General features: G+C 57.7%; 1 protein-coding gene across 3 annotated transcripts in view; it reads right to left on the bottom strand.

The window, feature by feature from the left end:
* SRC (SRC proto-oncogene, non-receptor tyrosine kinase) overlaps positions 1-23,697 on the bottom strand; it is a 29,076-nt gene extending 5,379 nt beyond the window's left edge. Inside the window, exons 1-8 of one of the 3 annotated variants that reach the window (XM_065849591.2) lie at positions 23,559-23,697; positions 10,714-10,789; positions 6,312-6,561; positions 6,023-6,122; positions 5,561-5,578; positions 2,301-2,399; positions 1,493-1,596; positions 147-296 (exon numbers count right to left, since the gene is read on the bottom strand). In XM_065849591.2, coding sequence (XP_065705663.1) covers positions 147-296; positions 1,493-1,596; positions 2,301-2,399; positions 5,561-5,578; positions 6,023-6,122; positions 6,312-6,552 — 712 coding nt within the window. In that variant the 5' untranslated portion in view covers positions 6,553-6,561; positions 10,714-10,789; positions 23,559-23,697. Of the gene's footprint in view, positions 1-146; positions 297-1,492; positions 1,597-2,300; positions 2,400-5,560; positions 5,579-6,022; positions 6,123-6,311; positions 6,562-10,713; positions 10,790-12,691; positions 12,711-23,558 lie in introns of those variants that run through there. The other 2 variants (XM_065849592.2, XM_065849594.2) reach the window with 2 other exon arrangements.
* Positions 23,698-27,373: the final 3,676 nt, after the last annotated feature.

The following is a 27,373-nucleotide window of genomic DNA, read 5'->3' as shown; positions in this document are numbered from 1 at the left end:
GGACCCATACCCAAACCCTCACCCTCCTCCCTAACGCCCAACCAGCTTTTCACCAGGGTCCCCCCGAACTAATTCGGGGACCCCCAGCCCCATGCTGGCTTCCCAGCAGCACCCAGGGTGTCACCCAGCCCCACAGGGCCACCCACTGGAGTAATAGGCCACCAGCTGCTGCAGGCTGTTGAACTGGGTGCGGGAGGTGATGTAGAAGCCGCCATTGTCCAGCTTGCGGATCTTGTAGTGCTTCACATTGAGCCCTTTGGCGTTGTCGAAGTCGGAGACAGAGAGGCAGTAGGCACCTGCGGGCAGGACCGAGGAGTTGGGGGGAGATGCACCACAGATGGGCGCTCCCCATGGGGTGGGGATGGGTATGGGGGAAAAAGGACTGGGCAGCCAAGTCAGCATTCCAACGGGACTGGGAAAGTGCTAATGAGGGGCGTGATCCCCTTCAGCCCCCCGAGACAAACACAAATCCAGCAAAGGGGGGATTCTGAAGGAGCAGAGGGGACTGGATGTGTGGGGGGAGCTGCTGACCCGCAACCCCAGCATCCTGGCATCTCGGAGAAGAGCCAAGGGGCTGGGGGGCCCAACTCCCCCCTCCACAGACCCCACCATGGGCAGTGCTTTCGATGCCCATCTCTGCTCTACCCACACAAGAGCAACACCGGGGCCTCAAATAACGAAAGGGAAGATTGCTGCTGCTGCTGCTGCTGCTTGAGTGAAATGTTTCTACCGGAATAAAATAAATAATGACAAGTTCAAGGCATCACAACAGAAAGAAACATCAAGGAGCTTTTCCCAAAGGTGTGTTTGGAGCCAAACTAAACCACATTTCCAGGTAAGAATCAGCAGCCTCAGGCAGCCAAACCGTGAAGATCACAACTTGCACTTTCGGGAGGCACAAAACAAGTATAAAGAGTTGTTAGACTTGAAAGAAGTACCTAAAAATTAATTACTGCCCTTGCCTGGTTGCCCAGGAAGCACATGTTCAGGATTTTGCCACTATGTAAGGACCAAGAAAACCAAAATCATCCAAAAGAACAAAATCAGAAAATAGAGCATCCTGCCTGGTGGTCCTGCCGGAGCTGGGGGCACGCAAGCTCCCACCCTGCCATGAGCTGAACCATCTCTCTGAAGGGCAACTCATGGGCAGGCAGCAGTGGGAGAGACGTGGCTGTGTCCCCTAGCCCTGTAGGCTCAGTGGTGTCACAGCATGTTCGGCATAGAAATGTCACAGGTGATTCAACAGGTGCATTGGCACCTGCTTCCCGGGACTGGCAGAGGAGACCCCAAGGGACTGTCCGTGCTGAGGGACATCACTCAGTGACCCCAGCATCAGCTCCTGGCTACAAGGTATGAATCTGTTCTTCTCTCTCCCTGTGCATCTAAGCTGGGGGAACCAGGACTGTGCAGAGCGAACAAAGAGACCCCACACAGATGTCCCCCCAGCCCCCGGCAGGGCTCCTCCTGGCTGGCTCCCCCGAGCCCCACTCACCTTTCGTGGTCTCACTCTCCCGGACCAGGAAGGTCCCTCGGGGGTTTTCGGGGTTGAGCAGCAGCCGCTCAGACTCCCGGCGAGTGATCTTCCCAAAATACCACCTGCAAGAGCAAGATGCCCGCTCAACACCCTGCACTCACCGCCCCCCTCCATTGTCCGGCCAGCCCTGGCACCCCTGCTGCAGATCTTGGAGACCGCAGACTACACCTCCAGGTTTGGGCACCCCAGGGTGCGCAGTGCCCCTGTACAGCGTGAACTGAGCATCACCCGAGGAGCAACCCTGCGCTACAGACCACAAAATGCCTTCACTCCAAAACCTCCCCAAACAAGGGGCTCTGGGGACCGCTGAAGCCCCTCGAGCTCCTGTTGGGGGGATGCCATACTGCTGGCTGGGGGCAGGCTGTGGGGATGTGGCTGGCACCTCCTGCTCTGGGACTTCTAGCCAGTTTTGCCCCTTCCTGCTCTCCCTGTGTGATGGTCAACAGCAGCATCTTCATGCACAGACGTGTGTCCATGCAGAAGAGTGAAAAACAGACCAAAAGCATCAGGCCCACCATGGCCTCGGCTCCACCACCGCTCATCCCTCCACCACACGCGCATGCGGCACCTCCGCGCTTCACAGGCCTTAAAGAAAGGCTGGAAAATGTTTAAAGGGTTTGCAAATTCAAAGGGGAAAAAATAACAAAAAGGGAAAAACCCAGAATGCTTCCAGGTTTTGCCCAGGAGCGGGGCAGGGGGAGGTGGGGAGCGCTCAGGGTGCATTTGCTATCGCTCGTCTTTAAACTGTCTCAAAGATGGCAATTACTCTTCAGCCTGGATGGAGTCTGAGGGCGCGACATAGTTACTGGGGATGTAGCCCGTCTGTCCTGTAGTGAGGGAATGAGCCAGCCACCAGTCACCTTCCCTGCAAGAGAACCAAAACACACTCAGTGTGAAGCCAGGACCACCCAGCCAGCCCCTCTCCTGCCCACAGCGCCGGGGGGTGAGCCCACCGGGAAGGGGTGCAGCCCCCAGCCAGACCCCAGCCAGGAGGGCTCCTGCCCATCTGCATACAGGATGCTTTAAAGTTAAATTGGACAGGGCAGCCAGCGAGGCAAAGTACCTCTGGAGCCAAATGAACGTGAACAGGGTCTGGCTGGAGGTTGAGGGGCGTTTGGGATCCAAGGCAGTGGGGAGCAACAGGGGAGGGAGGAGAAATAGGGAAAAGCGACAGAATGATGGCAGCAATTAAAAAAAAAAGCACCAGGAAAACCCAAGAGATGGCATTTGTTAAACAGGCTGCAGAAAGCTCTAAGTTTTTGGCAGGGTGGGATGAGACCTGCCCTGCGGCGATGCCAGCCCGGATGTGGTGAGCTCCATCCAGCCTGGGCACATCCCTGGAAGCCCTGGGATGGGCACCCTGCCTGGCCACAACCCGTGAGCTTCCCCCCAGCCCCCCAAACAAGCCACACACCCCCACGGTGCTGGCCCATGGCCCCCAGCGCAGCTCTGCCTTGCTGGAGCCCCCAAAATCCCTGGGCTGACCTGCTGTCCCTCCTGCACTGAGTATGGTGACCCCAAGCATGTCCCCAAGAGCCTTCTCGCTGCTCTGTCCTCTTTCCCGCAGGCTCTGGCACAGGACGGGGCAGGAAAGGACAATAAACAGCGAAGAACAAGAGGACGGCGGGAGGCACCTTCCCCTTCCCCACGGACAGCGGGGCTTCCTCCCACCACCCACATCTTCTCACCCATCAAAGACAGAGTCACCTCATTTATCCTGACCACGAGGGAGATGAGGCTACGGGAAAAGTGCAGATCCGTGGGAACGGCTTCGCAAGGATGCAAGAACTTGGCAGGATGACCTCCACAAACACTTTACAGAACAACCTTAATAACCTCAGTCACCACTTCAAGACTCCTCAGACCACATCCAGACCTGTCCCTGACCCCTGCAGATGTGTAAACCTCCATCCTCACTCCTGACACACCATCAACTTGTGACTTTTGCTTGTCCCAGTGATGCCTGGAAGCAGCTGGGAGAAGACGGATACAGCCCCTGGCTCCCCACACCAATGCCAGGGAAAGTGGGGACCCTTCAGACATCTCCCCCCACCCCAAGACCTGGGTTCTGATGCTGCCCAGAGCCCATCCCCAGCTTTGCAGCCACCCCAGCCCATATTTTAACTTCTCCTGGCCCCAGCACATCTTGTGGCAGGTCGCTTGGGCTCTCCAGCCAGAGCTGCTGCCCCAGTCACCTTGACTGGGGTAGCTCCGAAGGGGACAGGAGGCTGGTTGGGCTCCTTTCCCACGGGATCAGGGTAAATGTCTGCTTGAGAAATGCCCAGCTTTTGACTTGTGGCTTTGTTCCAGCTCAAGCTGCAAGGCTGCAAGCTGGGAATTCAGCAAAAACAAACTATTCCAAAAATGCCTCAGTGGGGAAAAAAATAAATAATCATCATCATCATCAAAACAAAGCATTTCAACAGTTCCCTGCACAATCTTACCCAAAATACCCTACCACATCCCTGCTGGCTGCTGGCCGGCTGGCAGGAGACCTCCTCCCACTGGAAATGGTACCACGGGAGCCTTTCTGCACTGGGGTGGATGGATTTGGCCCCTCCGGGAGGCCGAGGGTCACCGCAGGCAGCCTGGGCATTGCTGGGATGCAGGAGCAGGGAGCTGAGGGATGCAGAGGCTTCTCCTCTCGCCCTGTGTGACCCCAGCCCTGGCAGAGCAGCTGAAACCCACAGCCACCCTGCAAAGCTGCTGTTGTGCCCAGGACCCAGCAGCCCTTCCCAGGCTGAGCCCAAGCCCCCTCCCCACAGCCCCTGGGTGCTGTGCCCTGGGGGAGCCTAGGGGAGGGGGACATGGGACATGGCACGCCTGCCTTCTGCTGTCCCCACAGCGCGGCAGCCCGAGCTGCTCCTGGACCATCCGAGCATCTCTGGGCATGCCCCGACCCTTCACTCTGACCCAGCCTTTCACAAACAGCACAAGAGGATAAAAGTATGGAAGCCCTGAAGAACTGATATAAGGCATAATGAAAAAAACCTTAATATTTGGGCCCAGTCTGGCCCCCAGCGGGCAGAGCTCACTTCATAACAGCCCAAACCAGAACCCAAGCCTGGGGCTAGCACACTGCTGAGGCTGTGAAAGCAAGAAGCACCAAGCCCCCCAAATTCAGGCTCTCCCTGCAGCGTTGAAGCCCTGCACATCCTGCACTCCATGGATTAAATGAATCACCATTAATAAACAGTGTTGGAACAAGGAGAACAAGGATCAGATTTAAAACATGCTTGTGCAACACTGCTCAACCATTGCAGCAGAAATATCACCTCCAGGATGTTCTCCCATCTTCCCACCCTTTGACTTCGCAAAGCTGTTGGGGTGCCCAGGCTGGAAGGCAGCAGCAGAAGGGCCAGTGGGAGCTGCAGAGCCTGGGGACCCCATGGCAGCGCTGGGGACAGCGGCCCTGCCCGCCAGGCCACCAGCAGTGCAGCCAAAGGACGCTGCAGACCATGCATGCCTGGACAGAACACACGTGGGTTCAATACGGGATCACATTTAGGAGCATCTTCCAGCTTGTGCCGCTGCCCTGCTCCACGTGGCAAGTGACGGGCCCAGCACATCTTGTGGCAGGTCACTTGGGCGATGGGTGTGCTGCTACAGCCAGGGTGGAGAGCAAACAAGTGGGAGCCAGACCCCTAAGGAAGTGCTTGAGTCCCCTGAGCCACTCACAAAATATAAAATTTAAAAATGCAAAAATAAATGCAAAAGAAAGGGCAGGAGGGAGCAGAGAGCCAGGTGAAAAGGGACTGTAGAGGGGTGTGGGTGCAGACGAGGAGAGCGTGACAGGTCCAGAGCTCCTGGGTGCAGACACAGCTCGGGATGGAGCAGTTCCCAGCATGGGAAGGGGCTCCCTGCTCTGCCCCGATCGCTCAGGCAGGACAAACCAAACCAACCACTAAACCATTGGGCAACTAGCTTCTCCCAGCCCTGCTTCACCCAACCTAATATGGGCACCAGATGGGCTTTCATCATTTAAGATCATTAACAATAATAATATTAACAATCTGTGATACACACCTGACGTCCACTTTTCTCCTAAACGACAGCGTGGCACAGAGGAGAGAAAAAAGAGTCAAGAGAGAAGGTGAGATCAGGGACACTGTGCAAGCACAGGGGAGAGCACCCGTGAAATTGAGGAGACATGTCCAGGCAAACAAGAGGGAGCTGAGCACTGATGGGGACAGGGGACCAGCGGGGACACGGACCCACGTTGGAGGGCATGGACTGGCCAGCAAGTAGGTGGCTTGGTGACGAGGCTGCAAGGCAACAGTGACCAGCAGCAGGGCCAGCAGGACGTGGAAGCAGGCAAATCATTGCCTCCAGGGCTGATGCCCTCAGACAAGTTGCTGCGAGTTTTGTCACATTCCTCTATGAGCACCCATCCCCAGGTAGAGCTGGTCCTGCTGGGGCTGTGTTTAGGGGGGGACAAAGGTGGCAGCTCATCCACCTGGGCTTGGCTGCAGGGATGGGGACACTCACGTGTTGTTGACGATTTGTAGGCGCTCTCCTTTCTTGAAGGACAAGTCTGTTTCGGTCCGGGACTCATAGTCATAGAGGGCCACGAAGGTGGTGACGCCACCTGCAACAGAGACTGCTCAGGATGGGCAGAGCTGTGGGACCCTCCTCTCCCCACACCCTCCCACCAGCGGATAAGACCGAGTCCCTCAAAAGCAGGAGACCCCACCATCATCAGAAAAAGCTAGAACCAAGCCCACAAAGACCCAACCGAGACCCCTCCACACCCCGCCGAGCCCCAGCCCACACCAACCAGCCAGTGCCCCGGCACGCTGCGGCGAGGTGACCGTGTCGGAGGTGTTGAAGCCTCCAAAGAGCTTGGACTCGGCAGCCATGGTCCCAAAGGAGCGGCTGGGGGTGCGGTGGGTGTCGGGAGCAGCCGCCTTGCTGGGTGTCTGCGAGGCCGGGTACCCCCCGTGGTGGGTGTTGTCAGTGGGCTCCAGGCTGCGCCGGCGCTGGCTGGCGTCTTTGGGCTTGCTCTTGCTGCTTCCCATGGTCACAGGCTGGAGGAGAAAGACACATGTGCACGGGGCTTCTTTTATTACTATTATTTTCATTATTATTATTATCATTATTATTATTATTTAGATATTGAGGTACTGGAGAGAGTTCAGAGAAGGTCAACAGAGCTGGTGAAGGGTCTGGAGCGCAAGTGTGATTGGGAGCATCTGAGAGACCTGGGGGTTTCAGCTGGAGAACAGGAGCTGAGGGGAGACCTTCTGATCTCTGAACTGCCTGAAAGGAGCTTGGAGCCATGGGAAGGTTGTTCTCTTCTCCTACGGAATGAGTGATAGGACGAGAGGAAACAGCCTCAAGTTGCACCAGGGGAGGTTTACATTGGATGTTAGGAAAAATTTCTTCATGGTAAAGGCTGTCAAGCATTGGAACAGGCTGCCCAGGGAAGCGATGGAGTCACCATCCCTGGAGGGGTTTAAAAGATGCATAGATGAGGTTCTTAGGGACATGGTTAAGTGCCAGTTTTGGGTTAACAGTTGGACTTGATGATCTTGAGGGTCTCTTTCAACCAAAAGGATTCTATTATTCTGTGTTTATTTATTATTATTGCTATTATTATTATGCTGCCCAGGGCTTGTGCAACAGACGCCTGCCCACTAGGAAACAAAACAACCTCTGGAGTCTGTTCAAGCATCAGCTGCTGCAAAGTCTGGCCATCCTGCCCTTGCCCTGGGACAGCATTGTCCCTCATTAACACCGAGCCGCATCCCACCTCGCTGCAGCAGCCAGCGGAACACCGGGAGCGCAGCTGCTAGGGCATGTTTGGGGAGCGGGGGGATGCAGGATCAGCCTGGGAGTGAGGATGGGGGAGCGGGGGGATGCAGGATCAGCCTGGGAGTGAGGATGGGGGAGCGGGGGGATGCAGGATCAGCCTGGGAATGAGGATGCCAAGTGCCTGGGTGGGTGACCCAGGGCCAGGCACCTGCCGTCACATGTAGCTCAGCACCCCATACAGCCACATTTCCTCCTACTCAAGGGCTTCTACCGGGGCATGGACAGGAGAAGACAAAACCCAGACAAATATCCATGAGTTGGGATTACTTCAACGTCAGAAATTTGGAGAACCCATAGCTGCATCACTCTCCTTGCTCAGGAGGGGGATGAAAATGCTGAGGATGTTCCTGTGAAGTCCAATATGTGCAACAAATGGGATAAAAGTTTACATCAAGAGCAGTTCCAGGCAGTTAGCAGCTAAAGACCAAGGGATCTCAGCTTTATATATATAGTCGTGCCTTCCTTTCCACTCAAGATCATGCTCTATAAATACCTTCAAGGTAATGATATAAATGAAGGGAGGGAATTATTCGCAGTCTCCAAAGATGGCAGGATATCAGGCAGTGTCCTGAAGCTATGGAAGGAAATATTTAGGCTAGATCACGCGTGGCAGGAGGGAAAAGGGCAGTGGAGACAAGTAGGGAGGAGAATATCTCTAATAAAAAACAAGCAGTGAAGGAGCAGGGGAGGCAGTCGCTGCCTGTGCGGTGTGGACCGGAGGGGGACCTGGATGTAGCCACCCATGAGGCTTTGCTGAGGGCTCAGCCTCACCCAGTAAATCACTTTTCTAACCCAGGCCCCATGAGCAGGACAAGAGCCATGGGGCAGCTCCAGCAGCTTGCACAGCCCCGACATCTGAGGGGCAGAGCCCCCTGCTTCTGCCACAGGGACGTTCAGGGGTGCCCGGCACAAGATCTGCTCCCCTCCCCATAGCAAGGGTTTTGCTTGATGATCATGGCTTATTTCCCAAAAGACCAAACTTCCATCTACCATTTTCCAGCTCTTGAATTGCAGAACAGCATCCCCTGCCTCACTTCCTGGCAGGTTTGCTTCAGCTGCAAGTGTGCCAGCAGGATCAGACCCTGCCAGTGTTTGGGAATTGGAATAAACTGATTTTTTGGGGCTGGGTACGGCTACGGCAACCACTCCAGCGGGGAGTGGAGCCGCCCTGCCTCCTACACGTGCTGGTGATGAGGAGGGACCAAAGCCTCTATCTGCCATGGGACTCGTCCCACGCATATCTGTGCTGGGCTTCAAGGGCCCCGGAGCAAAGGAAGGTCAAATATAATCTGTGCACTTGCAAACTGTCACTGACAACAACCCAGAGGCAGAGCCCACGGTGGAGGGGAAGGGATCTGTCCTGTAAATAAATGTGCTTTTCAAACCCTGCTGCAGAAAATGCTAAAGCAGAATTGTGGGAAGGAAAGGACAGGAAGCAGGACCTTAGAAATTACAAGAAAAAGCCCCCCCCTGCTAAGGAAAGCAAACCTCCCTGTCCCCCGGCCAGACCCTGCTCACCTCTGCTGGGGTTCTGGCACCGCTGGTGCTCCCGGGTGGCAGCGGAAGCATGGGCAGGAAAGCGGGGACACGGCGGGGCTGTGACCGCACAGCTTGTGACTGCCCACGCGGCCGTGAGCAAGGGGTGGCCGCTCAGAGTTTCCCCTGGAAGCAGCACTTCCCCAGGCAGGAAAACACCCGGCTTGGGGGGGGTGGATTCAGCAGCATTTCGGGGACACAAGTGTCCCCCGAGCACATTCTGCGGGGCTGCCAGCCTGGGTCAGCAACTGATCTATCAGTGCACTGAGAAAAATCAAAGTGTAAAACAGGCAAAATGCCTGGAGATTAGCCAGGAGCAGGGCCAGAAAGGGGAGACGGGATCCCCCTGGGCACTTCCCCAATGGCCCCAAAGCAGTGGGATGTCCTTGCCTTCACAGCCCTTAGCCCATGGGCACAGGGCATGCATCCCCCAGGTACGTCCCAGCCAGGGACCAAGAGTTCATCACTCCCTGTGTCGTGTTTGTGGGAAGGGAGAGCTCTGCAAAATGCATCACAAGCTCCCAGCTCATGCTTGGGTACTAACCCTCCTCAGCAAGGGCTTTGCTTGGGTCTGCACTAGTCCCTGGGTCACTTGGGACTCTGGCTGTGGCAGCCAAAGATGGGAGTGAAGGAGGAGGAGGCACAAGCCCACGGTCCTCTGGGGAAGGGGCTGCAGAGCAGCGAGCCCTGCTCTGTGCTCTCCTGTTGCAAACAGCTTTGCACCTAAACACCTGCATGCACCAGTTTCAGTTTGGCTTGTGCAAAACTTAAGTTGGCAACTCCAAAACGTGCCCAGAGGCACTGGCAGCCTCGCACCATCCCCACTCCAAGTCCCAGGTAACAGCCAACGTGACCATTACCACATCTCTGCCTGGGCAGCCAGCGAGGAAAGGGTGCAAATTCCCTGGAGGAGCAGGGGGTTGTGCAAGAGCCCAGCAGAGGAGTTATTAATGACAGAAGGAATGTGCTGTGCACTCAGGTCCCCAGGGAAGAGGGGCCACGCACCAGGAGAGACCCCCCTGCAGCAGAGCTAGTGATGAAACCCCCTCGGAACTGAGGGGCAGAGAAGGAGGTGGGTGAATCCACCATCTGGCTGTGGCAGCTCCCAGCACATCCCAGCAGCATCACTGGAGCTGTGGGACAAATTTCCCCACTGCCAGCAGCTATGCTGTACTTATGTCTAACACACAGGATTTCTACGTGTAACAGGCTGCAGCCACGCTCCGAGCCCAGGCATCCAGCCAGGGCAGCCCAGCCGATGCCCGGCAGGATATTTCCGTGCTCCTGTGCTTTTTGCTGTGCTGGGATGGAGGGGCTCAGCATCACTCCCCATCCCGGCCAGTGCCTCAGCTTTCGGCAGGGCTTCCCCTCCCCAGGCTGGCATGGTGGGCTGGAGCGTGGCCAGCACTCCCGGCATTCGCCTCCGACTGCTGCGAGGTGGCGGACGGACGGAGGCAGCTTTCCTGCGGCGGGGATTAGCACCCCGGGCACGTCGCAGCCTGCAGGAACTCCCCTGGTTTCCGCTCCGGCGGGGAGGTCAGTGCTGATAGCAAATTGCAAATCACTGTGGTGCTGAGTTGTGAGACCTCAGCTCTGTCCCCACGGGGAGCAACAGGGGGTGGGAAGGACAAAGCGGGGGCTCTGCCTTTTGCTCTTGCACCCAGCTCCCTACCCACCCACGGATGCTCACGGGCCAAATCCAGGTGTTGCAGAGCACCCAGTACCCCACATCTGAGTCCCCCAGGGAGTCGGGAGGGTCTCCCTTCTGAGTGGGTTCATTCAGCAAAGCAGCCTGGTCCCCCCTCCCTAGGCCATCAGAGATCCCTTACCAGCGCTTTCCAGCTACAGCCTCACCGCGGGGTGCGGAGGGGACACCGGTGAAGTCAGCTCAGCTCCTGCCGCAGCCTGCGAGACAGAGGGGACGTCAGCACCTGGCAGTCCCCGTACCCCACCACCCTTTCCCCCCTACACCACGGTCTGGTGCCCAGGGCTGCTGCTGCCTTCCTCCTCCTCCTCCTCCTCCTCGCCATCCCTCCAGCTCAGGGCCAGCAGCTCACACCCGCCCGCTCTGATCTCTCATGTGTGAAGAGGGGACAATTCTCTGCTCCACTTCATCAAACCCACCCGAGGATGGGAGAGGAGGCGGCTGGAGTTGCCTCAAGTGATGTCCCGGGGTGAGAGGGGAGCACGGGCACCCCTGGCCCGCCGAGGGACTTTTTGGGGGAGAAGTGAAGCCAGTTCCTCTGGACACCCCAGTGCTCCCAGTCCCGTCGCTCTGTCTCCAGACAGCTGAGACTGGTGGCAGGGAGGGTCGGTCACCGACTGGGGACCTTCTTCCCAGGGATGAGTCGCCTTCTCCACCCCCAACAGCACAGACAGATGCTACAGCATGAACCATGCACAAGGTCTGGGAGCTGCTCAAACCCTGACTCAGCCAGAAAAGCACATTTTGGCCAAATTTTTGAAAACGGACAGTTTCCTGCTGCAAGTGTGTGTGATGGGGGGACACCTGTCAGCCATGGCGAGGAGGGGGCTCGTACAGAGACGGCAGCAAAGGAGAACAAGCTGCTGGTCCCCCAGCATCGCTGGCTGCCATCGCAGCCTCCCCACCCCAGCCGCCCCGACCCGACCTGTTCAGCCTGTGCGTTCGCCGGATCACGGCACAAAGCCCCACGGCACACACACACCAGGCTGGTTACGTTGCAAATGCTGCAGCGTGATGGTTGGAAATCATCAAGCAAACCTCCGCGGGGTCAGCGCGATGCCAGGTAGCTGAGCCGGGTCCCTCTCACTGGGTGGGTGCCTGGGGCAGTGGTGGTGCACAGAGGACGTGGCACATCACAGGTTTATTTTGGTGGCCTCCTTTTCTCCCTGCTAGTAAGTTCTGCCACTATTTTGAGTGCATTTGATTAGGATAATAAGCAGCAGCTGATTGACAGGTCTTTAAGACTCTGAATGGTTTGTAATTTGTACTTGACTAATATTCACTGGCAATAATTGCACAGCAGAATGGAAGGTGGGGGAAGCTGCAGTCTCAACTCCAGGCTGCTGCAGCACATACAAATAAGGCTGCAACGCGTACGCACGTGGTCCCTTGTGTCCCCGCTGCCCAGGCACGCTGTGTCACCAGGGCTCCTGGACACACGCTGCGAAGCCATGGGCATGTTTAGACAAAACAGGACCAAAAATGCCACCAGAGAAACTCAAATACCCCTCAGCCTGGTGTCAGCCATGTGCCAGGGTGGTGAGGTGCAACGTCCTCCAAAGGGGAAGCGGACAGGTCCCCACTCGGCTGCCTGGCAGATGAATGCACTCGCACCCCTCGTGTACCCATGTTTGGGTATTTGGTGGCTGGAAGTGGCTGCTCCCCACAGCACTGCTATCCCCATGTGCTGCTGTGTTCTGTGTTCAGGGTCTTCCTGATGCCCCAAACCCACCCAGACCCCTCCAGGCAGCAGCTGGGCTGAGCTGCAGCCACAGGGGAGGGTGCCAGGGCTGCGCCCAGACACGCACCCTGCCCGGGGCAGGGGCCGCAGCGAGGAGAGAGCGCAGCAAGAGGCCACCCCCAGCCTGCCCTCTCCAAAAGCAATTAAAAATGAAGCACACTCAGCTGCACAACTCAGCTCGCATCAGATCACGGCACACGAGACAGCGGCGGCCCCGTCCTCCCCTGCTGGCGCTGGAAACGCCGCCTGGCCCTGCCCAGCATCCCGCTCTTCCGGCACCCGTGACCCCAGGGATTCTCCCCTCACCCCAAAATTAACTGGCAAGTTGGGATGCAGGAAAAGGCTCCATCCTCAGCCCTACCTCCCCACGGCAGAGATGCTCTCACAAAGGCAATAGTGAAGGCAATCGTTGCTCTCCAGCAAGTCCCGCTCTGGCTGTTTTCTGCTGCACTGGGATCGCTCAAGGATACAATGGCCATGGCACGGCCAGGCTGATAGCGGGGCTGGCGGCGAGGGGGAAGCAATCTTATCTTCTTTTCAAAGACACTAACAAAAGACACTGATTGGGAGCAGACAAAACACAGAGGTATGGCTGCTTCTGCCAGGCAGAGGCAGAAACCTTGGGAAACGACGTGACACCAGACATCAAGCCTTGGGGATGGGGACGTCTCCGACAAAACGGGCTCCGTCCTTGGGGCTGCCGAGGAGCCGGGGCACCAGCACCCACCCGCTGCCAGAGCGAGCCGAGCCGCGTCCCCGGCTTGCAAAGCCCCGGCGAGATGAATAACGGCACCTGTCTCATGCCAGACTGAAAAATGAAGCGTGCAGGACGGCGGGCGAGACAGAGCAGCCACACAGCCCACAGGAGCAGGCACCAGGGATCCCAAACCCGCCCCAACCTGCTCCATCCTCTGCACACAACCAGCCCCCTCCCAGCATGATGGGGCCTGGGGAGCAGGGATGGCCAGGGTGGAACAGGACAAACAGAAGCCACCTACGAGGTGTGTCACTATAAACAGAGATCCCAGGTTGCAGGCAGGCAAAAGCCAAAGGGCATCTCACCGTCCCCCTCCTTGCATCACCCCCTGCTCCCTCCCCGCATTTTGGTAAGGAACACGGCCCTGGACACACTCGCACAGCAGCTTCCCCCTTGGTCTCAGAAGATGCTACTGAGGTTTTGCTTTTTCCTGTTGCAAACACCATGGGTGGGGGGCAGCAAATGGCAGCGCAGTCCCCGGTGCTTTGGGGAAAGGCTCGCTGCCCCGCTCAGCCCACTGTCCCCTCCTGCCATCCAAACACCACAGCTCAACATGTCCCCCGCAGAAAAAGTGATTCGTGTCCCCTGTCCCGTGCCATTGGGCTCTGCTCGGTACAAGAGTGGGAACACCAAGGCACGTCTCTGTCAGGCTGGGACCAGCCCTGCTGCACTGATCCCTAAAACACGGAGAGATGCGGAGATGCTCACTTCATCTCTCAGCTCCATCATGGGGACCAGGGAAGCCACCTCCACGGGTGGGTGACCCAAATGCCCAACAAGGACCCCCACTTCACTCAGTGACTGCATGTTGAAGGCACCTGAATTAAGGCACCCCAGCCCTCCCCTGGCTCCCCCCGGCTGATGGAAAACTCTCCCAGATGGAAGGAATCACTAGTGGAGAGGGGAGGGCAGCACAGATGATGTGTGGGGGCCCAGTTACACACCACACTCCCCACATATGTAAGTCCCAGCCCCTCCCATCCGACCCTGTCAACTCCCATTAAATTTAAAACCATCTTAATTAAAGCTCCACAGCCCAAGCTAGCAGAGGCCAGTGGGTCATGAAAAGGGAAAGTGATAATTAAATCAAACATCCAAATTCACCCCCCTCCCCGCCAAGCATAGGAGAGAGTCACAGCCAAGAGTGATGCACAATGTCTCCAAAAAGATGTGTCAAAACCGGGAGTTTAAAAGACCAAAACAAACCCCTGAGAAGCTCAAAAGCAAGTTCTGGATGTTTATCTGGTCAAGAAAGCACCAAGCACACGCTCAGGGAGCCACGCAGGGAGCTCAAGCTCTCCCCACCGTTGTGAGACCAGCCCCTCGACAGGCAGTTTTTGGCTCGCTGGGATGAGGGGCAGCGGCTCTGCCAACACCAGCAGCTGCACACAGCTGTGGTTCCCCCACTGCCCCCCACAGCACCCCAAAGATGGGCGAGGGCAGGGGAAGCCTGACAGTGGGTGCCCACCAGCACCATCTCGCTTAAGGCTGGCAAGAAAAACTTGCAAGCCTTATCTCCCCAAATAACGCAACCACCTGCCTGGAGCGAGCGGTACGTGCGGTGAGTCGTGTTTGCTGGTGCCGAGCTGCCGACCACTCGGTTTTAAGTCTTATTCTCCCCCGAGGGATGTAAGAAGGGAAGGTAGCCATGGTCACACTGTGTCACATCCCCACCACCACAGCAGAGCAGACCTGGGCACTGTCCCACCGCGACGCTCGCCCACAGCCCCATGTACCAGCTCCCCGGGAGCTTCGCGCACCCAAAGCCGCCTCCGAGGCAGCAGGTTTTTAATGGACATCACCAAGCATTGCTGAGGGCTCTGGAGGGAGCTGGCAGCCGCCTTTCCTGACCAGCATGTCACTGAGCAAAGCTTGTGGGACCTCCTGACACACCATGCCAAGGGCCGTAGGGGAACAGCTGCTGCACCGACAGAGCACGGGCTGCCAGCAGTGCCCCATCACTCCTGGGCAGCAACAAAGCCACCCCAAAAATCAGGGCTCCTACAGCTCCACCAGCCCCATGCCCTGGTCCAAAGGAGACCTCCCTGGGTTCAGGGCACTGCTAGGAAGAGTTTGGGGGCAGTGAGGAAATGAAGGTAAATGGAAGGCTCCTGAATCCCCCGCTGTGCCCTGTTACCCATGCATAAGCGCTTTGGGACAGGCAGAGAACAAGCACACGGATCCACACACCCAGCCCCAGTCTGCTGCTTGCACACACAGAGGAAAGGGGAGTCACGGGGAGAGGGGAGCCCCTCACCTCCCAGCCAGCACGCATCCCCCCTCCCTTTCTGCACTGCAAGGGCACCTGGCAACTACAGATGGAAAAATAAGCTTTTTCACCATGACAGTGGTCCAGCACGGGAACGGGGGGTGGAGAGGTGGTGGGATCTCCAGCAGGAGATGCTCGAAGCCGCCCAGTTCTGTGCAGCCTGAACTCGCCAGTGCTGCTCTGGGTGGGAGCAGGGATGCCCACCAATGCCTCCCAGTCTGACTCAGCCTGTGCTTCCAGCATCCCCACCAGGACACCAGCCAAAGCCAGGAATTGCCCAACCAGCTCCAGCAAACGCTTTCCAAAGGCACACAAAGCCTTTGGCCTACGTTCACCTGAAGCCGGTTTCTCCCAGAAAGGTGACGAGGGCAATGCTCTCCTCCTGCCAAGTCCAGAAGGAGAAAAAAACATTAATGTTTCCAAGAGTGAGGGTGCCCGCAGGGCTGGGAAGCACCGATGTTGGGCAGGGAAGCAGCGATGTCGAGCTGGGCCAGCACTAGGAGCTGGAGCTCCTGGCCACCGGGACTGCCTGGAGCCACGGGGTGATGCTTCCCCAAAACGGGCTTCTAGCTAAGCACAGAGGCTTCAGTGCCCCTCAAAATGTGCCTTTTTATACTAGCCCCCACGCACGTGGCATCCATGAGTTCCCACTGCCTGCCACTTAACTCTCCAGTTTCCCATCACATCAACACTGTTCCCATCCTCCTCCAGGCAAAGCACCAGCATGAGGGACCGGCTGCACTGGAGGGGGTGACAGAGACGTAGTAACACGAGCTGGCCTCTGTAGGAGGAGGGAGGGTTTCTGTTCCCCCTTTCTGCAGCACCTCTCCCAGCACAGCCAGCCTCGGGCTGCAGGGAATGGAGTTTGCTTCTGCTTTCTGGACAGGGACATCTGCCCCGGTGCTCCCCGGGGGCGGCCGTGGCGCAGCACCCAGCCCGCCCTGTGCCCGGCTCCTGGGGATGGGACAGGTGGTGGTGAGAGGCTGATGTGACTCACAGGTGGCTCAGATCCGGCCAAAACGGTGCTGCCACTCGTGTGGCCCAGCTTGAGGGCTGCTGCACCCCACAGCACCTGAGAGCACCCCAGCAATTTCATCCCCGGGTGAGGACGGCAGTGCAGGCAGGTAGCAAATCTCCAGGGCACGGGGAGGAAGGGGGCAAGGAACACACAGGAGACAGAAAAGCTCCAGAGTTGAGGAAGTTACAACCACCCCTGGTCACGCTGGCGTCACTGCTAAAACATTTCCACTTTCAGAGAAACCAGCCCATCCAGTCCAGCAAGGAGAGGAGCTCCCCGGGGCTCCACCGGCCCTCTGGGGCTGGAGCTGCAGCACCATCAGCCCTGCAAAGGGGTCCCGCAGGACCCCCATGGCAGGAAACCTGCCAGCAACTCTCCTAACACAGAACAGGACCTGAAACACTTGCTGGTAAAAATGGGAAAAGGCAGAGAGGGTATTTGCACCCTCAATGCAAACCCCACAGGGCCAGGGGCCGTGAGGATTTGGCAGGACACATGTCGGGGTTCACTGCAACAGGAGGGTAAGGAGGAGAAGCCAAGCAGAGGCCAAGGGTCTGCCTTCCATCACCAATTTCCAATACTTCCCACTTTGCAGATCCCTGAACAGTTTCAAACGAATAAGGAGGACCCCATGCAGCAAATTTATGCTGATTATCGGCTTATTTTGCTGGGTTACTTTGGGACTTTGTGGCATCTGCCCAACACAAGCCATGTGCTCCAGGGAACGGTGGGGCCACCAGCCCAAACACACACATGCTATGGGGGCAGCGAGTGGCGGTGGGTCAGGGCTGAATGATCAGCATCAGCCTCCAGCAACGCATTTTCCACTCCCACATTCACCTCCGCGGGTGTGGATGGGACCGGGAGCAGCTCTCACAGCACTGGGCACAGCCTGGGACCGCAGGTCCGGTCTCAGCGCTGTCAGATCCCACGCTGTGACACGTCCGGGGAGCCCGGACTTTGCCGGCGGCAGAGCCCGCAGAGATGCTGGTCCCCACAGCCACTCCCATCTGCACCACCAAAACAAAGCAATGCGCTCAGGATGCGCCAGAGGAAGCAACCAGGGAGGGTCGTGAAGGGCAAATGGAGAAGATCAGCCAGCCCCAGACAGCATTTCCACACCCAAAAAAGCCGTGTTGGATTCCCCAGCCGCTCCTGGGGCTCGGGGGATGCTCAGCAGCTCTGCCGGAGCTGCCGGGAGAGGAGCTGGCCAGGAGGTGCAGCCCCAGACGGTGCTCGCTATAAACGGCCCGAGCACATGAAAAACAAAGAGAAACGCTGAGCTGGTGTCTTTTATCCCCGCCGCTCCCAGAGGGGAGAGCCAGGCTCCACACACCTCCAGCCCTGCACCGCTCGCTGCAGATGGGCAAGATGGATGAGACCGGTCCTGAGCCACTGACATCCACCAGTGGTGTGGGACGAGCTGCACGTGGACCTCACACCCCCCCGTGGCACCTCTCCAGCCCTCACCTGCTCTTCATACCCAAAATAACCATCCTGCGCTGGAGCTGCCCCCTCCCCACCCTCAGCAGAGCCCGTGGGGCCGGGATGAAGGGACAAAGAGATAAAGGGCATCTCCTCTGCTTTGCATCACCTGTGGCTCATGGCAGCTTCAGCACAGCCCACCCACAGCTATCCCCATCCCCAAAGCACGGAGCAGGGCTCAGATCAGTGTACGTACACACGCGTGCGTGCACACCTACACACGGCTGCACACGCGTGCAGGCAGCCGGGGGGCAGGCAGCTCCCAGCCCCATGTGCTGCTCTCCTTGCCCAGCTCCAGCACCCTGAGCTTTTTACCTCGCATATTTACAAACTCAACCACCTGTGATGCTGGAGCATGAAACTCATCCTGGTCACAGCGACTTTTGCAGCTCCATACACACCCTTCCTTGTGCCACAACACCCTCCCTGCCCGGCACAACAGGGTGCTCACCGGTGGCCTCCTCTCAGCCACGCCAAGGCTTCCCCAGCCCTTCCCAGCCGTGCTGGGAGCGATTCTGACAGCCTTTTTGTGCTGTGGGTTTTATTTTGCAGAAGTGACCCAGCACATGTTTCCGCCCTGGGAGCACCCAGAGCCCAGGATGGCACTGCCCAACCCCGCCGCTGCTGTCACATCGGCTGCAGCCCAGCGGCACCACAAAACCATCAAGCCACAAGGGCTGGTTTCAACCGGGCAAGTTGGTGCCTAGTCGGGCCATGGTTTGGGAAGGGAAACCTTGAAAACACCATCTGAGAGGCTGCGGTGAGAGGGTGAGGAAGGTGGTGGCACTTCATGGAAATCAGATTGTATTTGCCCTGCCTAAGGAAGAGCTTTGCCCACGGTGTGTGCATAGTGTTGAGCAGTTGGTGAAGGGAGGGTGGGAGAGGGGGAAACTGAGGCACACACTTGGTGTAAAGCCTCACCAACCTCTGATGGCAGCTTCCCAGGTGCTCCCAGGGGAAACTGAGGCACACAAGGCTCCTTACCAGGTAGGGAAGCAAGGTGGGGTCGTAAAACCCAGACACAGGGCTGCACCTTCAACCCCAAATTCCTCCTGAAGGGTGACCCAAAGTGAGATACTTTCAAGATCAATTTAGCACCGACCTAACCCTGTCACGCTGCCCCCAAACCAGGGTATGGCATGGGAAGGGAGACACTGTGGGAAAGGGGCACGTGGCTCAGGACAGGCTGGACTTGTCAGCCTCACCTATGGTGGAGGCAACAATGCATCAGGGAATGTTTGCCCTCATCATCCAGGTTTTTGGTGGCCGAGATTGCCAGACACAGTCAGGAAGGATGGGAGCAGCCACAATGCATTGGAGCTATTTTTGCAGCACGCAGTCAGGTTCTCCCCTGTTCATCCAGCCCCAACACAGCAGGCATGGGGCCAGCTGAAACCTCACGGTCACAGGAGCCAGACCACAACAGGTCAAGCACAGGATGGCGCTGGGAAACTCAGTGCTGGTCTCCAAGACTTGCAGTGTGGGGAAGGAAGAGCAGGTGTCCCTGTGTCACGCGTGGGCAGAGGCACTGATCCTGCAAAGCCCGCTTGCCCTTTGCTGCAGATCCCAAAGCCATCCTGGTGCCCTCCTGGCATGGGGACCCAGAGGTGCGAGGCTGGATGTGCCGCCCAAACCTGCGCTGGTTCCCCGGCTGTGAGGCAAAGGCAGGCTCGCTATGCATATGTCCCATTTCTTATATATTTGCCTTAAACACCTGCACAGTTCTGTTCCCCAAATTCCTCCAGAGGAGCCCACCGAACCTACACACCAGCCTACAGGTATTTCAGATGCTGCATCTCCACTGAGACCACCGGGAGCCAAGGAGCTCGGGCAGATTTCTTTAAGGAGTCAAATAAAATCTGCAACCAGCCCCCCCTTGCATATCAGCCCATGCCCCACGGCCACGCTGCCAGCCCCCAGCCCCCCCAAACACCTCCCGCTCCACAGCCAGGAGATCCGTAGCCCGAAGGGAAGTCAGTGCAAGATGCAGATTTGCAGGTCCTGGTTCCTGGCCCAGGTTCAAACCACACTTGTTCCTGAAATCTGTTTCAGGGCTTTATTTTCAAAGCATGCATGTGTGCAGGCATGTGCAAAGCAGCACCGGTTCCCGCCGCAGCCTCGCGCCGAGGTCGCCGGTGCCAACACGGGGCCAAGTTGGGGCCCTGGGTGCACCCGAGCACCGACCGCAGCCCATGCCAACACAGCCACGCTCAGTCAATTAATTATATTTTTCTGTCTTAAGCAGATGATATATTGGACTATCTCATGGCTCAGTGTGAATTTAAAATACGAAGGACCAAAGGCATTACTATTTTTCTGAGGCCCACTTCAAAACAGCCCTGCGACACACTGCACATTTTTTTGCTGATGGGTGGAAACTTCAGCGAAAGGCGAACCCCGCGAGAGTCAGTCCGCACCACCCGCTGCTACGGGCGGTCAAAAAGAGAAGGAGGTTGGACTGGAAACAGCGACAACGCACGTTCCCATCCCAGGAACAGCCGCGCGAGGATGGTTATTTCCATCCAGAGGTTTGAGCTGCTCTCGGGGCATCAGATTAAAGGGACCTCTCATGGGATGTGGCTGGACGCGTCTCCAGGCGGGTTCCGGGGAGAGATGCGAAGGGCTGTGGAAGTGAGCTCACATGGGAAATTGTTCCAAGAGATAAAGGAACAAGTTGGAAACCGAGCTGCAAAATAGACAGTACAGGAAACAATAGCGCTTCAGATAGGCTTTCAAATTTCCCCCAGTGATGCCAGGAGCACAGCGCTGTGTCCAAGTGATGCTCGGGGTTCCCCTCCCCGCCTTAGACACACCGGGAGGAGGCGCAGACTGTTCACTCACTCCTACCTTTTCTCTTTCAAGATGTTACAGCTGTTTGCTGGTCATTAAAACAAGACCATACAGGCCATGTCCTTCAGGTCTCATTAGATAACAGTTTTCGCTCTGTGATCATCCTGGCACCAGCGGCAGGGAGAGGCAGACAGGATTTTGGAGACACAGGAGCCACATGGTCCATCTCCTCCTCACCTCGGTGAGCCTGGCAAAATGATGCTGCTTCCTGGGGGCTGCACATGCTGCTAAAGGCCACTTCTGCCTCAGGACCACTGTTGTCCCCTCCATGCCACCAAGGCAGTGAAGGAGCCTCTTGCCTCCACAGCAAACTGCAGCTCTTTTCCTCGTCTTGTCCCCCTGCTCCCCAGCTGGGGGTTTAGATGTCCCTTTCTGCCTCCCCTCAGTACCTCCATGATTTTCCATCACTCTGGCACAAAGTCATTAAAGGGCAGAGCTATCGTTAGGCCATCTCTATCACACAGGGAGCACTGCAAGGCCACTAACGATCGAGACAGGGGACATTGGACTTCCCTTAGCTGATGCTGCACCAGCCCATAAATAATCCTGTCTCCAAAAAAATTGTCAGGCAGAGCCACCAAGGCAAGGTGTCTGGAGGAGCCTCTGCCCTGCGCTCCGAGGTCAAAGCTTGGAACTGGGAACCAACCCTCGATCTTTCAGGCAAAGGTGCCCTTCTCTGACAAACGAGCATTACCTGGCTAATGATTACAGAGACGCGGCTCCCGGGGAGCCAGCACAGGAGCCTCATCTCAGAGACACCGAATGGACAAGGTTTTGCCACGGGCTGGATCCTGAGCCAGCACAGAGTGGTGCAGAACAGCTGGCTTAGCACTGAGCAGCCCAGATCAACCTCTCCGGCTGCAAAGGTGTTGGGAGCAGCCCCACAGTGGAAATAACAAAAAAGGATATTGCTTTAAAGTGCAAGATTGCTGATGTCCCCCTGCACGTCCCCGTCCTCATGACTCCCCCAAGAGTCCTGCCAGCTCCCACCCTTGTTTGACCAACACATGCTGCACAGGGGCCTGGGCAAGTGTTGAGCTGCTGGGTGCTGAGTGGGGTCTCCAAGCCCGGCAGGGATGAATGGCTTCTCACTATTAACAGCTTGGGAGGGTTTGTCATGACTTGGTTCTCCCACCCGCACACCGGTCAGTGCTGGCAGTGGGTGTCTCCTCAGCTGAGAAGAGACAGACGAAGCCCCCCAGCTCCTCCCTGCCGCACGCCTCCTCCTCTGGGGAGCACCAGCCGGTGAGCTGGAGGAAATAAAACCAAGTCTTTTGTTGCCACCTTCCCGCAGCTCAGTTCGCATACGGCACTGCTGAGTACGTGCTGTCCCATTCCTGTCCCCACTGCGTGGACAGCACCAGCCCCAGGCAGGAGCTTGTCCCAGGAACCCCCAGCACCCTCCACTGCCCCCGGCTCCTAACGCCATGGGGTGGTGGGACCTGTCTTGGGGGGTCTCCCGGCTGCCCTGCTCCTTCCTTTGCATCACTCCTGGGGAGCCAGGCGGACAATGAGCCAGCAGCACAGGCAGGGAAGCACTCCCTGTCACCTACGACCTTTACTGACCCACTGCTGCTCAACAGCACTGGGACCAGGACAGGACTGGGACTGCAGTCACCTCCTGGCCCCAAATCTGGGAGGCTGAGCCCTGACACACCGCAGCAGCAGCGGCTGGGGCAGGGAAGGGCTGTGTGGGGCCAGCAAAATGCGTGGAGATGCGGCAGATCCCCACTCACTTCCAGCGGGTCCCGCAGGAGGCTGCGCAGCTCCTTGAGACGACGCTCGATGCTCCACACCAGACAGGGGCGTGCCAGGGTCAGCACAGTGAGACACCCCCCGGTCCAGCCCCTGTCCCCAGCACACACAGCCCTGTGCAGTGGGGCCCATCCTTGCGGGCTGTCCCCCTGCCCATCCCAAATGGCACTGGGATGCAGCACAGCCCCCCGGGTAGTGAGCAGGGATAAAAACCCAGCCCAGCTCCAGTGTGGCTCAGGGCAAAACACACAATGCTCTTCTGTGGTACCAAGGACTGTGATGGGGATGGTGGGGACACACCAGTTTCACCACTCACAGCCACACATGGGGACTGGATCGCCCAGGCTGCCACAGGGGAACTTCCCAGCTGGGTAAAACCTTTAATTGAGCAACCTGGGGCTCTGCAGCCCCCCAGCAGACCGGAGCCCGCTGGACACAGCTCTCTGGGCCCACCAGGGCTGGACACCAGCCCCAGAATTACCGGTGAGCAAACATGACAAGCAAAGCGGATCAAGAGACATAAAAGCAGGGGGGCGATGAATATTTCATGTCCTGGCCTACATACAGCCCGGCTCTTCCCACCCTGCGCTCCCGGGGGTCCCCCACAGCCCCTGATCACAACAAAGGGGAGTTGCAGGCAGGCGGTGCCGCCCCGACAGACCCCATGGCCGCCCCGCTGGACGCTCAGCATCCCCGGCTGGGCTCAGAGCTGCCTCGCTAGAGCAGTGGCATCCTCAGCCAGACCCACAACTGACCCGCCAGACCATGTGCATCCGCTGCTGGACCCATAGCCACCCCACGGAAACCCGTAGCCAAACCGCAAGAATCCTATCCTGTCGGGACCCACAGCAACCTCACCGGACTGCGGGCATCCTCCGCTGCCGGACCCACAGCTACCCCACCGGAGCCTGGGCATCCCCGGCCGAATCCGCAGCCTCCTTGCCAAACTGCCAGCATCCCCCGCCGGCCCCACAACCAGCCCGCCCGGCTGTCCGCATCCCACCGAGCCCCACGGGCGGACCCCGCGCATCCCCCGCCGGCCCCCGGCCATACCCCGCCGGCCCCACAGCCGCCCCCCGCCGCCGCCCGCTCACCTCCCGCCTGTGCGTGCAGCGGAGCCGGCCCCTCCGTTCGCCTCCAGCGCTCGGCCCCGGCTTTGTCTCCGCGCCGGGGGCGCGGCCGCCGCCCCCCGCCGCCGCCGCCGCGCTGGGTGTCCGCACCGGGCCGTGCCGAGCCGGCCGCTCAGGGCTGCGCCGCCGGCAGCAGCATCGCGCAGCGCCGCGGATCCGGCGCGCTGCTGGCTCGCCCGCCCCCGCTCACCCCTTCTCCGGGGCGGGGGGGCAACCCACGGGGAGGGGAAAAAAAAAAAGAGGAATATGGCAGCAAACCGGAAACGGCGGATGGGGGAAAAAGAGCAGCCCCTCCCCTCGGTGTGTTTTTTTTTAAGGGAGAAGGCTCCGGGCCGCCGGGCTCCGCGGGGCGCGCAGCGGGAGAGGGGCCGCCCCCGCCGCGGGCTCTACCGGCGCACCCCGGCCCCCGGCGGAGGGAACCGCCCGGTCGCGCCGGGGACACGCGTGGGAGCGGCGGCCTCGCTCCTCGGTGAGCGTCTGTGTCTGCGCGGCCCCGCGGGTGAGGGGCTGGGTGGGCTCCCGACCCCCGGAGCCGTGGGGTTCTCCCACCCGCGCCCCCGCTCTGAGCCCCGGCGGGCTGCATTGTTGTGTTTACCTGGGAGCCGCAGCTGGTACCAGGTTTTCAGGAGGTTAAAACCCGGCTGGTTTGGGGGTTGCTTTATTAAACAGCTCTAACACGTGGTGAATAGCAGGGCGAAATGCTATTTTGTCAGGCTCTCCCCTTGAATCTGTGCATCGCCATCCCCAGGATGGACACCTTGCCATCCCAGGGGGCTGCGATACCTGTTCTCCTATCTCTGAAGTCAGGAGGCAAAACTTAAATATAGTGAAAAAAAGTGGGGAAAGATGAACCATGTCCTGGGGAACCCCAGGTGGCTGTGAGGCCCTTTGTGGGCAGCACTGGCAGGCGGTGGTGGCCACGTCCCATTGGGCATCTGCCCCATCTTTGGGTTAATACACCCCCAGTTGCCCCTGCAGCCGCAGTCAGCCTCCAAAATGGGGCAGAACGGAGCTGTGTGTGTTCCGGGGGTGCCCTTGCTGGCTGCGTCACCCCACACAGGGCTGGCTGCAGTGTGGGTCCCCCTGAGTCCCGCTTGGGCAGGTGGGCACACGGGGACAGTTCCAGCCGTCCCTCCTGTTGCTCCTCAGCACTTGCCCCTTCCAGCGCTGGGGGAGGTGGGGATTGCCCAGCTGTCCCCGCACAGAGCAGTGCCAGGGTGCACACACAGGCTCAGGGCTCAGCCGCCCCGACGCCTGCACCGAGCCCGTTGGGTCTGCCCGACCAGCTCGGCGGCGCTGGCAGCCCTCCCACCTTCCCCATCAGTGATCCACCAAGGTGTTCCCTGTCACTGTGTCCTCTAGGAAGAAATGGGGCAAAGCAGCCTGCTCCTTAAAACCCCATTGAGCTGGTTTATGAGGCGTGCTCGGCTGCTGGCTGGCTCCGGTGACCCGTGGGCTGTATTTCCACAGCCAGAGCTGCCTCCGTCATCCCCTGCCCACCCCTCCGACCAACCCTTACAGCCACTCAGCAGGGATTTCTGAAAACCCCATTAGTCTGAGCAAGACCCGACACTTCAGGAACAATTTAGGAAGCTAACAAGTTTCAGACAACTATGTGGCAGAGAGTTTTCCTTTGTGTTTCCCAGCTCTCCGCCCCCCTCGCCTCGGTCTTTTGAGTTATTAAAAAAGTATTTCCCATGACACTGGCAAGGGCCAGCGAATCCATGAGTCACCCGGAACGAGGAGTCACGCACACACCAATCCATCAGCCCTGGCCAGCACATCGCAGGGGCCCTTCCCCGGGAGGAGCCACCCACTGATAAGGTCCCCGCAGCCGGGCAGGGCTGGCGCTTTCCCTCCTGCTTTCCCTCCTGCCACTCGGCTCCCAGCGCTGGGACAGGGCTGCCGGGCTCCCCACACACCCGTGGGGTGGCTGGGATGGGGGTAGCAGCCCCACTTGCTCCTTGCCGGAGCATCAAACCACAGCCTGGTTTGAACTGAGGCTTTTTGGGGGTGTTAACTCACAGCCACCCCCTCTGCGACCCGGCTGGTGTGGGGATGTGTAGGGAGGGATTCCTCCATTTAACGTTTGACGTGGGACTAAGGAATTAACCACCTGGCGCTGGGCAGCCCCAGGGGACAGCTCTGCTTGTTGGTACGTTATTACTTTGGTCATACTGTAGTGCATATCGATGCCTTGGGTCCCCCACATCTTCTCCCCCTGGTGCCTGCACAGGGACATGGGGACGGTCCCCTCTCCCTCCCCATCCCAGGAGATCCTGCAATCCGGAGCCGCTGCTGGAGGGGAGAGCATCCTGGGGGTGCAGGGACCCGGCCCCAGCCCCGGGTGAGCCGGTGAGGGTGACTCAGCCTCTACTGGATCCAGACCCAAATCTAAGATGCAATTATGACTTATAAATATTTGAATTTTGTTTTCCTCTTTTGCAATCAACTCTTTTCCTACGGGCTGCCCTACAATCGTCGTTTTCATCTCCGGCAGTGCTGGCCTGTTGCTGGAAGGCAAACAGCAAAGACACTGTGTCTTCTAACACGCCGGACCAAGTCCACAAAATAATCTTATTTGAAGAAGATGCCAACATGCAAATTTAAAATGGCAAATAGATACTCTCTAAAAGTAGTCTCTTATCTTTTGGGCTCAGATTCAGGAATGTGCCCTCACAGGACTCTGACATTAAACACGCAGCTCTGGCGATAATGCGATTTAAGACCATTTAAGTTGAAGCAACCCAGCAAAACCTTAGTGTGTCCCTGACTCAGCCGTGAAGCCCTGAGCCTGACAGACACCCCCAGCTGCCTGCTTTCCCTTCCCTCCTGCCCACTCCAAGTATTTGTCTTTAAACAGTCTAATCCACAATTATTTTTCTTTACCCAAGTGGGGATTTCAGTCTCTTCCCTGAAACTTGTTTTCTTCAGATGATTCTTCTTCTCCACTTTTAAACAGCACCGATAAAACCCACCCCAGGGAGGGGAAGAGGAAACAGAAGCTGAAAACTGGGTACTTCCAAATATTCAAAAAAAAGCAGCACTGGGTATTTCTGGTGGCTCAGTTGTGACAGCACATCTTGAAATTATATTCTAACAAGAAATCAAGATATGCCCAGGTATTCCTGTGCTTTCTTGCTGACCTTTACACAAGTTTAATCAGGAAAAAGAAGAATGAGAGTTACTACAGGCGTGAGTAAGTAAGTACGTGACTCCTTCCCCCTCCAGGTGTGCAGATCAAACTGCTCCATGAGGCTCCTGAAACCCTCCTGACAGGTAAGAGGGTGCTTCTGGGTCCAGTCATTGACCTGAGTCCTGATCTCTGCAACAGAGCTGTGGATTTACAACAAAACATCTATTCATTTCCAGCCAGATTTATTTTTAAGCATTCCCTTGGCAAGCATGAATAAGTTTTGTCTAATGGCTTCTGTTCCTGAGGCTAGCTGCAGTTTGCTCACTGCAAATTCCAAATATATTTGCACGAATCATTACTATTAATAATATAATGGTTGTGTGCGAGATGCTGGACAGACGCAGAAGCAGCCGCGGCTCTTGCCCTGGGATTTTATGATCATTGAGCTTTACAACCCTGCAAATAGTGAGTGTGTGATGGCAAACAATCGGCACCGTGTTAGAGAAGCTGCAGTTAGAAGCTCAGGAGCTGATTTACTAAGGGGGATTGACCAGAATAACTCCTGCAGTACAAGCCATTTGGCAATATTTCATGCTAGAAATGCTAATTCTGGACATTCTCTTCTGCATTAAGCATCCGGGCT

Source organism: Patagioenas fasciata, chromosome 16 (genome assembly GCF_037038585.1).
Source record: "Patagioenas fasciata isolate bPatFas1 chromosome 16, bPatFas1.hap1, whole genome shotgun sequence".
Lineage (NCBI taxonomy): Eukaryota > Metazoa > Chordata > Aves > Columbiformes > Columbidae > Patagioenas > Patagioenas fasciata.
Note: the sequence above shows the minus strand (reverse complement) of the source record. Positions and strands in the feature narration are given on the sequence as shown.